The 12748-nt window shown below is 42.7% G+C and overlaps 1 protein-coding gene across 1 annotated transcript; it reads left to right on the top strand.

Moving 5' to 3' along the window:
• Positions 1–225: 225 nt before the first annotated feature.
• Positions 226–12099, top strand: MRPL42 (mitochondrial ribosomal protein L42). The gene is made up of 6 exons (XM_084629111.1): positions 226–385; positions 4976–5163; positions 8047–8110; positions 9239–9323; positions 10086–10249; positions 11970–12099. The coding sequence occupies exons 2-6, from the start codon at positions 5079–5081 to the stop codon at positions 12013–12015; spliced, it is 444 nt and encodes a 147-aa protein (XP_084485237.1). The 5' UTR covers positions 226–385; positions 4976–5078; the 3' UTR covers positions 12016–12099.
• The last annotated feature ends 649 nt before the right edge of the window (positions 12100–12748 follow it).

Here is a 12748-nt window from a genome sequence, read left to right as displayed (position 1 = left end):
GGGGCGGGGGGTAGATGCTGGGCCTGGGTCCCCCCACCCCCGGCTGGTGGTGGGGGGGAGGGACGTCTGGGTCTGGCCCCTCCCCTCGCAGCTGGTGGTGGGTGGGAGAGACGGGTGGGTCTGGGCCGGGCAGAACACCCCGCGGGAGGGAGGTTTGGTCGCTGGCTGTTTGTATCTAGCCTATACACGGCTTAGGACTACAATTCCCAGCATGCTTTGCAGGTGAGTCTACGTCACCGGAAATGTACGTCGCACTGCGTCCGGTCCCCGTGAGGAAGGCAGCGGGCCAGAGTGTACAGACTGATTGGTTGATTGAACGTCTCTCAGTCGAATCTGTGGAGCCCCGCAGGACAAGATGATGGCGCCGCTCTCCGGGCTGGGCCAGGTAAGCGCTGCTCCCCTAGCGGTGCCGTTCCCAACTGTCCGGGCGCGGCCTGGCTCTGCGCTCCCGCGGCGCTGTGGGACTGGCGGGCTCGGCGGGGCCGCGGCTCCCGGGTTGGGGGTGCAGAGGGATGGAAGGCGATGATGGGCTGTGGCGGGAGCCTGAACAGCGCGGGAGCGGCCAGAGACGTAACGTCACAATCTGCTCCTGCCGGCAAACCGAATTGTTCGGCTGCTAATCAGCCTGCGAAGTGAGCATGCGCAGTAACATCCACTGTCGTCTCTGCCACTCTCCCAGCCCGGTCCCTGCCGTTCACGGGACTGGAAGGGGGAAGCGAGGGAGGGGCAGGATCTGAGGAGGGGGGGGGGAGTATGGAAGGCCCGGAGGGTCAAACAACTGTTCTTGTGGCTGTTTTGTGGCTTCCGGTTCCGAACGCGTTTGTTGGTTCTCTGGGGCGCTCTCCGGTGGGTGCTTCTCGGGACCCTCGGGGAGACCGACCGACTCCGGAACAATCCGTGTGTAGGTCGCACTTAGGGGATAACAGGGTTATAAGGAGTAGCCAGCAGGGATTTGTCAAGAGCCAATCATGCCAACCAACCTAATCGCCACCTTTGTCAGGGTGAGCGGCCCAGGGGCTAGGGGGAAGCATTAGACGTGTTAAGTTCGTTGCATTAAGGCTTCTGACCGTCCCATACGATCGTCTCAGAAGCAAACTAGCGATTTGTTAGTAGTCTATGTGAAACTAGTGTAAGGTGGGTGCACAACTGGTTGAAAGATCATACTCAGAGTTGTTATGAATGGTTCGTTGTCAAAGTACATGGGCATATCTAATGGAGTCCCGCAGCGCTCAGTTCTGGGTCCTGTACTAGTCAATGTTTTCATTAATGAAATAGATAAGGAAGTGGAGAGAGTGCTTATACAATTTGTGGATGATGCCAAGCTGGGCAGGAGTGATGAGTATTTTGGTGGACAGGATTAGAGTTCAAAGTGAGCTTGACAAATTACAGAATTAGTCTAAAATCAACCAGATGAAATTCAATAGAAACAAGTACAAAGTACTGCATTTAGGAAGGAAACCTCAAATGCACAGCTACAAAATGGGGAATAACTGGTTAAATTGTAGTACTGCTGAAGAGGATGTGGGGATTATAGTGGATAAGGAATTGAATATGCATCAACAATGTGATGCCTTTGTGAAAAAGGTTAATAACATTTTGTGGTATATTAACAAGAGTGTAATATGTAAGATGCAGGAGGTAATTGTCCCACTCTACTCAGCCCTGATGAGACCCCAGCTGGAATACTGTGTCCACTTCTGTGCGCCACGGTTCAGGAAAGATGTGGATAAATTGGAGAGAGCCCAGAGGAGAGAAACAAAAATGATAAAACGTTTAGAAAACTTGACCTCTGAGGAAAGGTTAAAAAAACTGGGCATGTTTAGTCTTGAGGAAAAAAGACTGCGAGGGGACCTTAATCCTTTATATCGGTTGGATGGAATCCTACTGCTGACCATAACTAGTTTGTCTTTTGGTGAAACTGAAGTGCCTTGTGTCCACTATGTTTTTACAGTGGGATAGTGAATACATGTTAGTTACTCCATGGTAAAAACACACACTGTCTTAGCACAGGGACAGACTATAATGCTGACTCATATATTAGATGCACCATTATTGTTCATGGCTTTGCAACTCTCATGCTGATTGTGTGGTTAATACTGCATCAGAAGCATTTGCATCTGATCGTCTGCAGCGCCTCCCCCTCCCCCCAATTTGTATGGGTGTCATGGAAAACCAGTTAAAGCATTTTAATGTAAAGGAATTAACAGTAGCTTTTCCTCCTTCAAATTCCCTTTCCTTACTAAGGGCTTGTCAATGTGGACACAATGGAGGTGTGAAGTTAATGCACATCCATTACAGCTCTTTAAATCGCTGTATGGATGCTCTTGTTCATAAGTAAAGTGGCCTTAATTTTGATGACAGGGCAACCTAGAAGATTACAGGAATCTTTCCCCAAAACACGATATATTAATCATCCATCCTTTGATCTGTCTTGAACATTTCTAAAGGCTTTTATAGTCCCAGTGTAACTTAGTTTTGCTTTTTATTTAAAGTCCAAAGAGAAGGAGGGAAGCAATGGAGCTTAACTTTTCTGAGTGTGGCTCTTTGTAAAAAGCCTTTACAGTAGTTCACAGGGATCTGTTTTGTGCTGACAAAGTTTCACTACATGGTTCAAAGTTAATTTAAGGTGACGTGCTCCTTCTCTGTGCTATGTGCTGTTCAGGACAATGAAGGCCTGGCAGTGTCATGGTAGATCCTGCCAGGCATGCAGAGGTTGTTGGCACTCCCCTGTATAAGCAATGCACACAAAGTGGTGGCACTCTTGTCCCATAAGAATTAACCAATTAATCTACAGTTTGGTGCTTTAAACTGTAAAGATTCCCTTTTGATCTCAGCCCACACATGATGTAAACCATATCTTTATTAACTATGTGCTCCCAGGAAGATTTAACTTACAAACACAGCATCATCTTACATCTCTCTTACATTATGATGGTAATATTAATGAGTCCTTAGTGCAATATCCACAAACATGCGAGAACACAGTCTGCATAGGCTACAACAAAAATATTTTCAGCTCACTACGCATTGTGATGTTATGTCTCAGCACATTTGAAAAGTGCAGAGCAGATGTCCTGATCCAGAAATGGGGTGTGGCAGTTACTAGACATACTCTGCATTTGTTTCTGATGAAGTTGCATAGGATGTCTTTCATTATAGGCAAGCTACCGGGCAAGTCATTGCCTCTTTACACACCTGATTGGCATAGCTATTAGGACTCAAGGGGAAATGTTTAAATATATCTGTTTGACAGCAGTGCCAGATGCTATACATGTCTGCTGTGAGGGGTGGTTTTGCTGACAACACTAATTCTGAAGTGTTCTGAACAGGATGCCGATGTTCTTACCAAGATCTGAAGAAGCCAGGCCCATATACTGTATATTATAACCACATTATAGAGACTGAGGCCTAGATTCACAGAGATACTTAAAGGCCCAAGTCCAAGTTTTATGTTGCTAAAACTTCCAATGAACCTTGTAGGTGCCTAAACTCACTCAGTGCCTACATTTCCAGGATAAAAGTTCCCAAGTCGTCTAACTTTCTGCCTTTGAGCATGCGCAGTGCTTCCTTACTCTAAGCATCCAGACGCCGATCTCCTGCTTAAGCTGCAGGGCAGTTCATGAAGGGAAGGGAAGATAGGTATTTGTCCACATAAGTCAAGTGCTGGGCCTGATCTGGTCGGTGTGCTTAGAGGCTGCTTACTAGGGTGGGTCCCATTCAAAATCTGGCTGTAGGAGGTAGTGGTATCCACCGTATAACTTTTAGCACAGTGGGTAGAACACTCACCATAGGCTCCTCCTCCTGAAAAGCTTCTAGTGTTAGTGCACCAGTGCTTATTCACCCCTCCTTGGCAGTGCAGATAAGTCTCTCTCCCCCTCCCCTGCAGGGAGCAGCCAGGGCTGGGTCAAATAAACCACCAGAAATCTCCCTCGACTGCAGGAAGCTCTACACTGTTGCAGGAAGGTCTGCATGAAGAGCGGGTCAGGATCAGTGAGGTGGTGAGGCTTGGCAGGGAGGGGTTAGGTGCAGGGGGATTGGGCAGACAGGGGGAGCAGCACTGCATAAAGTGATCCCTTCCCCCCACTTCCTGGCCCCATTGCTCCTCAGCCACAGGGGGAGGGGTCACAGTACAGGAAGCTGGTCTCCCTGATTCTCCCCCCCCCCCCCCACTGCCCTTCCAACCCCCTCCCTGTTGAGCCTCATTTCCCCACCCCCCTGCACCCAGAACCCTCCCACCAAACCACCCCGCCGAGCCTGACCTCCTGAATCAGAAGCCTCTGGCACCCGGACCTCTCTGCATCCAGAATCCCTGCACCCCCCCCCCCCAGCCTCACCCTCTGCATTGGGAGCCCCCCACTGAACCCCAACCAGCTGTACCCTGACCCCTACCCCACCAAGCCCCACTCCCCCAGCACCCAGACTGCCTGCTGAGCCCCCACACCTCCCCCCGGCTGAGCCCTGAGCCCCATTCCCCCTGCACCCAGAACCCCCCAACAAGCCCTATGCATCCTGATCTCCCCCCCACACATATACACACACATCTGGATCCTCCACTGAGTTCCCACAGCCAGATTGGTTCTGTGTGGCACAATGTACTCTTGAGGGAATTCCGCACCAAAAATTAAAAATACAGTGCCTAAAAATTTTAAAGTTCTGCATAATTTTATTTGTCAAAATAACACAATATAATCACACCATTTTCAATTATTTTGGTAATTCATTTCAAAATACTTGTAAGCAAATAATTGAAAGTGGTGTGATTATATTGTGTTATTTCACAGAATTTTATAATATTGTGCACAGAATTTTTAATTTTTTGGCACAGAATTCCCTCAGGAGTACTAATTCTTAATTCATTACAAATATTTCCAGCACTTATTGAACAATATTTAAGGTGCTGTGCAAGTCATATATTTCATAGATCTTGAATCTTTTATTAATAAACTAATTGTCAACCCTTTTGTCTCCTGAACAGTGATGAAACCTGCTCCTTCAGAAGAGTGTTCTGCAGTAAAAAGGATACCATTTATGTCCAGAATATTTCTTTCTCCATCACCAATTTTCTGTCTCCTGTGAGCATGGCAGTAGCATTGAGAAGAGCTTTGTGGTCCCGTACCATGTGGATGCATTTAGCAACATTCAGTAGGCAGGCCTCAGTACAGAGTAAGACATAGTGCTGCTTTATAAAAATCCTATGTTTAGAAATTTTCTGTTTTTTGTTGTTTTTTCCCCAAAGACACTCTTGCATTGATACTTGTTCTGAGCAACATTTACAGTAACACAGGCAGGGAAGTGATCTTTATATTTCACCTGCTTAAAGTTTGATATTTATGGAGTTATGTGCTTTGTTACTAAGTCATGTTTCGACTTGACTGCCTTTGAAGTTTCCAGTGTTGAACTTTAAAATAGATTAGCTCCATTAACCAGGCTTTAAAGAGCATTTTAACATTAGGAGGAATCTGAGATTTGAAAACTTGATTTCTTAGGCTCACGTTTACCTTCTCTTGAACTGAAAAAATATTGCTGAGAAAAAGTCTGTAAGAAAATATAATTCCTTGACATAAGCGGACAAGGAACAATAATATGCAGTGTTGCCTGATTTTGCAATATTTCAGATTGGCTTTTGGGGAGGTGTTAGTTGACGGTAGCAATATGTGAAAGAAAAAGCGCTGGGAATCTGGAGTTGTAGGCAGCGCCAAGAACATCGTATTTGTAGTATCTCCATCTTGATATAAAATCGAAGATGAGCTACGTCGCTTCTTCTAAAATGTGAAAGCAAAAGTTGGAAGAAAAACATTCTGTCAGTTGTACTGATTCTGGGTTTTCTGCTTCCAAAACTCCTTATTGTTTCCTGTGAATGTAATTCAGAGCTTGAAGTGTAGTGGTAATAAAAAGAAAAAGAGTACTTGTGGCACCTTAGAGACTAACCAATTTATTTGAGCATGAGCTTTCGTGATCCTATGAAGTGAGCTGTAGCTCACGAAAGCTCATGCTCAGATAAATTGGTTAGTCTCTAAGGTGCCACAAGTCCTCCTTTTCTTTCTGCGAACACAGACTAACACGGCTGTTACTCTGAAACCAGTGGTAATAAAATCTCTCACCACGCTGAAGCTTAAGTGTGAATGAACACTAGGCAGTGCCAACAAATGTAGAGTTTTGCCAGTAAAACTTGTTGTAGACTTGGCCTAGCTTTAGGTTTCTGTGCCTGTTCTTGTGAAATATGTGGGACGTAAGATACTTGTGGTGTTTCTGCCATAAGCAATGGAGTATTAATAGTTAACAATATCCACGCTTGTAGTAAATAGTAAAATAATGGAACATTACAAGAACTGTACCCAGACTAATTATTTTTATGATCCCTTTCAGATATCAGTAATGAGTTTGGAGTTCTTGAGCCTAATTTCTTACAAAGATATGCATATCATCCTAACAAATCCCTGAAAAATATCAGTTTAAAAAAACCCATAAATGTCAGTTCAGGTTACTATTACGCATGCTTCTTGATAAAATCATCCTCAAAGTGGAGACACACTGAAACTCAAGTATTTTAAAAAAAATCCAACCCACACGTGGAAGAGTACATCATAAGATAGCTGTAAAATGTATGCGTTTACTACCCTGTGATCTGGCCAGAACCCAAAAATAATGCATGAGCTCATGAATTACTGTTGAACTAAAACCCCATACAGTTTTGGGCCTGAAGATGCTGCAATTCCATGAAACATGAAAGCATTTTTGGAATTGGATGTCATGGATAACAGTCTTTGTATTCATAATTTCTCATTCTGTATATCTGTTAGCCTGGCAAAGCAAGGTTCTACGTAACTTTCTGGCATTTCTGTTTGTCTGTATGTAACGTGATAGTTTTTGAACACTGCATCTGATCAATTCCAACATTTCAGGGAATGTTCTAGGCATCAGTGGGCAGAATCATACTGATTTTGGTGAAAATCAGAAAACCAGGACAGCCAGCTTTACAGGAAAATCAGACTGCCTAGTACTGCAGGCAGAGGAATCTCTGCAGTGCCCCCTGCTGTGTCATATCAGAGGCAGTATCTTAACTTGCATGGGGAGATTGTCTGTAGCCTTGAGTATAAGAAAAGTAAGGGTTTTAAAGGAAGGAGTTTTGGGTGTCAGGGAGAAACAGACATGGAGCAGGGAGGAGTTGGGTTGGGGAAAGCAGCAGGTACTGGGGTGGCAGGGGAGAGCAGGGACCTGGGGGTTGAGAGGCAGGGGGTTGGGAGTTATGGTGGTGAGGAAGCAGGGACCAGGAATGGGGGAAGTAGAGATGGAAAAATCAGGGACTAGAAGTGTGGGGGCAGGGTAGAGACTGTCTATAAAAAACCCTAGGGTTTCAGCTCCACCTCTGCAAAAATTGCCTGGAAGGAGAAAGGCAGGTCCTGTGTTTGGGGGAACTGATTCCCAGCCAGGGCTTTGGGCAAGGGGTCAACCTCTGGGATCAGGTGAGAAGACGACGGAGGCATAGGCTGAGTAACTAGAGAGTAAAGGGCAAGGCAGCTCTATGAGCAGGGGCTGGGGAATGTAACCCCCACCTCCCCGATCCCTATTTCTGCCTCCCTCATGGTTCCTGTCATCGCTCCTGTACACACGCTTGCAACAGGCAGCAGCTTAAGATGGGACTTTCTGTAATTGAGTGCAAGTTTGGCCTACAGAAGCAACGAAGTAATGCAACCTTCTAGTATAGCAGTGTTCTTATTTCACTGTGTAAGAAACTTACTTTAGGAGTTGTGTGCTTGGCCAGTTTCGTATGGTATGGGTTTTTTGCAACTTCTTAGAATTGTACCTGGATAACACTGGGATAGCACCCAGATACTGGGCCAGTTGCAGTTTTAGAAATATGTATTATAATAGGATTGAAATATTGGCATGATATTCCAGACACTTTCTAAATGGATTGGTTAAACTTAAACTAAATGTGCATTTCTGGTTGAGCTCACTCACGTTTGAGATAACGGAATGCAGGTGTAAAGTTATTTCTGCTGCAGTTTCATTTGTTCTCATTGGTGTTTTTTCTCATCTTTGCAGCTGGAGCAATGCATTGTACTCGCCATAAATCTACATATTCAGTTCTTCCAGAAGACTATAACTGGTACACAGTTAAATCTATTTTGACCCACTATGGACTTCATTTGACCCATAGCTTCAGGGATACATATTGGAGTAATTGCCCTACCAGCTGTTAGTCTTGCTGTTTTATTTATGCCAATTATTCCTTTTGCAAGTTTTGGATCTAGCCATTTTCTGAAGAATAGCCTTGTTTCTAGACATAAGGCTTGTGAAACTAATGTTCCAAATGTGAATCAAGGGAAAAATCAATGCAGTGTTGTCTTCCTCAATCTATAGACAAAGGGCTGTCATGCCTCTGCTGATATTCATAGGTTTGTCAAGAAGCCTGGTGAAATTAAAGAGCATGGCTGCTTTTCAGTACTTCGACAAAAGTCATGGCACTGTCATGCAGCTGCTTGGGAAAGTTGAGTAGCAACATAATCCGTTACTGGAGTTCTTTACTGGGTAGAAATCTAAAAAAGATGGGGAAGGGAGGGTAGAATAGTGTAGACCCTCTCACCTCCTAGACGCTAACAGGCTCTCCAGGGAAGATGAGACAAGCCTCATCTCTTCCAGCAAAATGAGTTTGGTGGAGCTACACATTTATCATGCTTACTAGGTAGAAGCTGACTGGTAGGGCCTCGCACTTGGTAGAAATCCCAGCTCCCTTTCCTGCCCAGTGGATTAGAGGTGCTGGACACTTCTGTAGGGCATTGGCCCTGAAATTCATTGAGAGGAGTTAGTTGCCATCGTCTTTCGTGCTTTATTTCTGGCTTCTAGGTATCTTGTAGACATTTTAAGCCTAGTTTCCAAATATTTTCAAAAAAACAAACAAGATACAAAATACTATGAGGAAACTATCTGGAAATCTTATGTACTTAACCCTGGTAGTGGGTACAATTTTCAAAGATGTCTAAGTGACTCAGGAGTCTTAAGTCCCATTGAAAGTTTGTGGTTCTTAGGCTGCTAAATCACGTAGTAAAATTTTCGAGATTGCTGTCTAAAGTTCAAAAGACAACTTGTGCACAGAAATCCCTAGACTTTCCACCGGTTTCTTGGTCAGCCAATCTGACTCATGTCTCTTCCGGAGTGCTCTCACCTGAGCAAGAGGGTGGACTTTATTGGAATACGGGGATACAACTGATCTAGATAATTTTTTCATCTTTTATAGTAAAGTGGAACTTTCCATGACATCAGATGGAAGGACAATTGTCTGCTACCATCCTTCCATTGAAATTCCATATGAGCACACACAGGTATATACAGATTGCACAACTATGTTTCCTGTTTGCTTGAAAGCACAGACAATCTTTAATTTGGCCAATAATGTTCTTTTGAGCTATCCCTTTTTTAGCTCTTACAAAGTGTCTCAGTACACTGGATAACATAGCCAGAATATTGTGATATAAATTTATAATGAATTTGGCTACTATCTAGAGGTAGTTCAAACTGTTAGTGGAAGCAGGGAAAATATACCATGAAGATGCGTGCAGTATATGAATCTGAATAGAACAGATCTGGGTTCTCCTTATGACTGCCACTCACTCCTGTGTGGTCTTGGACCAGTCAGTTCATATCTCTGTGCTATAGTTCCACAGGAGAGATTCACCTGCAGGGGATGCAAATAGATTCCCATGTAGGCATGGGAGATATAATTCTGGGAAAGAGATTCCAACCAGAGTAGGACAAGCACAGAGTGGATTGATTTAAATCAAAGCAAATCTGGCAGTCTGTGGGAGCCTAACCTGCCTCTAAAACCTTAAATTTTGAGAAATTAATTTTCTTTCCATCATTTGTGCCCTTTGTATTCTTTGCACTTACTCAGCTTGCATAAGATAAAACAGACTAGATAGACTTTTTGTTTAGAGACAGTTTCACTTTCTAATTCTTATGCACTAGTAAAATACTACAGTGATTGGATTGTGAACAGTTCAGAGAAGTGTTTAAATGTTTTAATTAGAGTTAAAGAATACTAAAAGCTTACTAAAGTAATGTGCTCATTACTGATGATTTTGTAGCCCATACCTCGACCAGATCCAGTGGATAACAAAGAAGAAACACATGATCAAGTGCTGAAATCCAGATTGGAAGTGAAGGAGCTAAAGAATAGCAAAGGTCCTACATTTGAGGAGCTCAGCAAAATGTTTTATACAACAAAACATCGCTGGTACCCTGTGGGACAGTAAGTGTCTTTTCTGAAGTATTTGTTCTTTGGGGGGTTGAAAAGAAAGAGGAATAAATAACATGGGCTAAATTCACCCCTACTGAAACTCATTAGGTACAACACAGTAATGTTAGCATCAAACTGTTAAATTTAAGTGTTATGTAAAATACTTATGTAGGGATAAATTCCTTAAGGAATTTTCACTGGAGATACTGTCTTATAATCTCACCAAAAAGAGTATTGTATAGTAATGTCAAGGGAGATTTTTCTTCATCTGATTGATTAGATGATGATTCTGATATTCTTCGTTAATGTCTCACTATGAAACCAATTTATTATGTAAAGTACCTTTTGACCAAGAACATTAGATTCTGCCTAGTATCTCTGTTCTAGATTAGACCCGCTCTGAGCAGCGTTAGATGACATGGTGCTTACCAGTGGCAGTCTACACTAGGGCTTCCACCATGACGAACAACAGTGGAGTTACACCAATATTAGCAGTGGTGATAAGCTTGGTAATATGTCCGTAGTGTAGACAAGACCTTAGTTAGTGACCTCAGTTTTCCCACTTTGGTCAAATTATTTTCTCTTCAGAGACTTATAGCCCTTGGGAAATAAAATTCTCAGCATTCTCTACCCCCTTTTGAATACTTACCTTCTCCAGTGATAACTTTCTAGAATCCTTCACAGTAGTAATTGCTTTTAGTCTTAAGTTACTGTGAAAAACACTGGATGCTCCTTGTTTGAAAGGGCCTGTGATAGGGAAACATTGTTAGCTCTTATATTTGCAGTCTCTTAAAAAGGTAAGATTTGTGAGGAGGAAGCACTCCTGATAAAGGTACTTCCACTTTAAGCATTATCTATGTTCAGCTGTGCCAGTGGAAACAAAGCTTGTTTTAGTCTCTGTCATGAGTCCTTTCTAAAAAGTGGCTTCATAACACTTTAAGTTAGCTGAAACTAACAGAGAACTGAAGAGCTGAATTCTTCCCTAAATGATTGCAATTATATAAGAAAAAGCATGTGGGACTAGATGAAGAGGAACTGGTTGTAGAAACTTGTTCCAGTTGAAAAAACTGCTCTTTCACAATAAGCAACAAAATTTTGTTTCCTTGTATATGAAATCAGGGATATCTTCTTCTGATCTAGTGTGGTGTTAGTTTTAGTTGAAAGTGAATTTTTGAATTTTTAGTTGAATTGACTATTAAAAAGATACCAGTTAGGCCAAACTGTTTTGTTTTTTTAAAGCTTTTAGAAAGTGGGAGGGAGTCATTGGTGGACTCATATGAGCAGATCCTGATGAAGGATCAGGTCATTTTTTTATTTTCTTGATGTTTGAGGACCCTTTTAAGCAAGGGAGAAGCTGACCATCTAGTGAAATGAATTTTATCCAAAGTGCTGTCAAGTGCATAGAGTAAATAAGCTTGGAAAACCTGAAGTTTTATTTGCCAATTGCTTTTAATAATCTTGGTGGTGGTTGTAACTAAAGTAGATACAAAATTCAGATGTGAATTTTCAAGTTGGTTGTATTGTGTACTTGTTCATGCAGCAGTAAATAGGGCAGTGTTCTTTATGTAGGTAACGCCTTGTGAACAGAAAAAAAATGTGTTGAGTAGCTCTTGTGTATCTTTTTATAGCTCTATTAATATGTAGGCTGTAGCCTACTGGTTACAAACAAATCCTGACAGGAAAATCCAAGACGACGTACCAAATTATCATCATTGCAATTTTTTTCTTCCAGGTATCACAGAAGACGCAAGAAACTCAATCCTCCTAAAGACAGATGATTACAATAATTTGTGTGTCTGCTCTGTGTCATCAACTATACTGGAAATAAACAATAAAAAGAGGAGTTTTGCTGATCAATTCTATATTAGTGTTCTATCATTAGTCTTTTTTCCATAAATAAAACTTGATTCTAAAATTCTTGTATGGGTAGGAACAGAAGGTCAGCATGGAAAGTCCCAGCAATAGAGCTGAATGCCTCAGGCTTCCTAGAAAACTGAAATTAAATAAGTGAAAGACAGATGACCTTTAAGATTGAGATGAAAAGAATATTAGGCTCCTACAGCTGTTGATAGTTTCAAGTAATGTAATTGCCTCCAGGTACCACCTTACAAGTGTCTAAAATTATCCTCTCCTACTGAAACTGGCTAGGTCTAGTTACAGCTTAGTTTCAAGGTATAATTACTCATTTTTACAGACTGCCTGGAGCTCCCAAATATAGCTATTTATAAAGCTAACATTCAGGAAGGTTAAGTCAGATACATGTGACTGTATGGTTGTAGCTGTGTGGAGGAAGGGATGTCTGCCATGGCAGGGTAGTCCCTGACGATACCAGAGCCTTCCAACCTGTCATAGGACGGCTTGGCTCTTAAGAAGCACTTCTTCTAAAGTCTCTCTAAAGTTCAGAAGATTGTGATGTTTATATCCTCCATGTCCTAGTTGAAGTTTGCCTCATGTGGGTGATATTTGTGGGTAGTCAGGACAGTAGAAAATAGGGTTTGACTACAAGCAATT

Source organism: Lepidochelys olivacea, assembly GCF_965140295.1.
Source record: "Lepidochelys olivacea isolate rLepOli2 genome assembly, chromosome: 1".
Lineage (NCBI taxonomy): Eukaryota > Metazoa > Chordata > Testudines > Cheloniidae > Lepidochelys > Lepidochelys olivacea.
This window is presented reverse-complemented; position numbering and strand designations above follow the sequence as displayed.

Coding starts and splice junctions, on each gene's coding strand:
- MRPL42 (XM_084629111.1), top strand. CDS start 5,079: ATGGCAGTAGCATTGAGAAGAGCTTTGTGGTCCCGTACCATGTGGATG. Junction 8,111..9,238: donor CTTCCAGAAGACTATAACTG/GTACACAGTTAA, acceptor CATCTTTTATAG/TAAAGTGGAACTTTCCATGA. Junction 10,250..11,969: donor CGCTGGTACCCTGTGGGACA/GTAAGTGTCTTT, acceptor TTTTTCTTCCAG/GTATCACAGAAGACGCAAGA.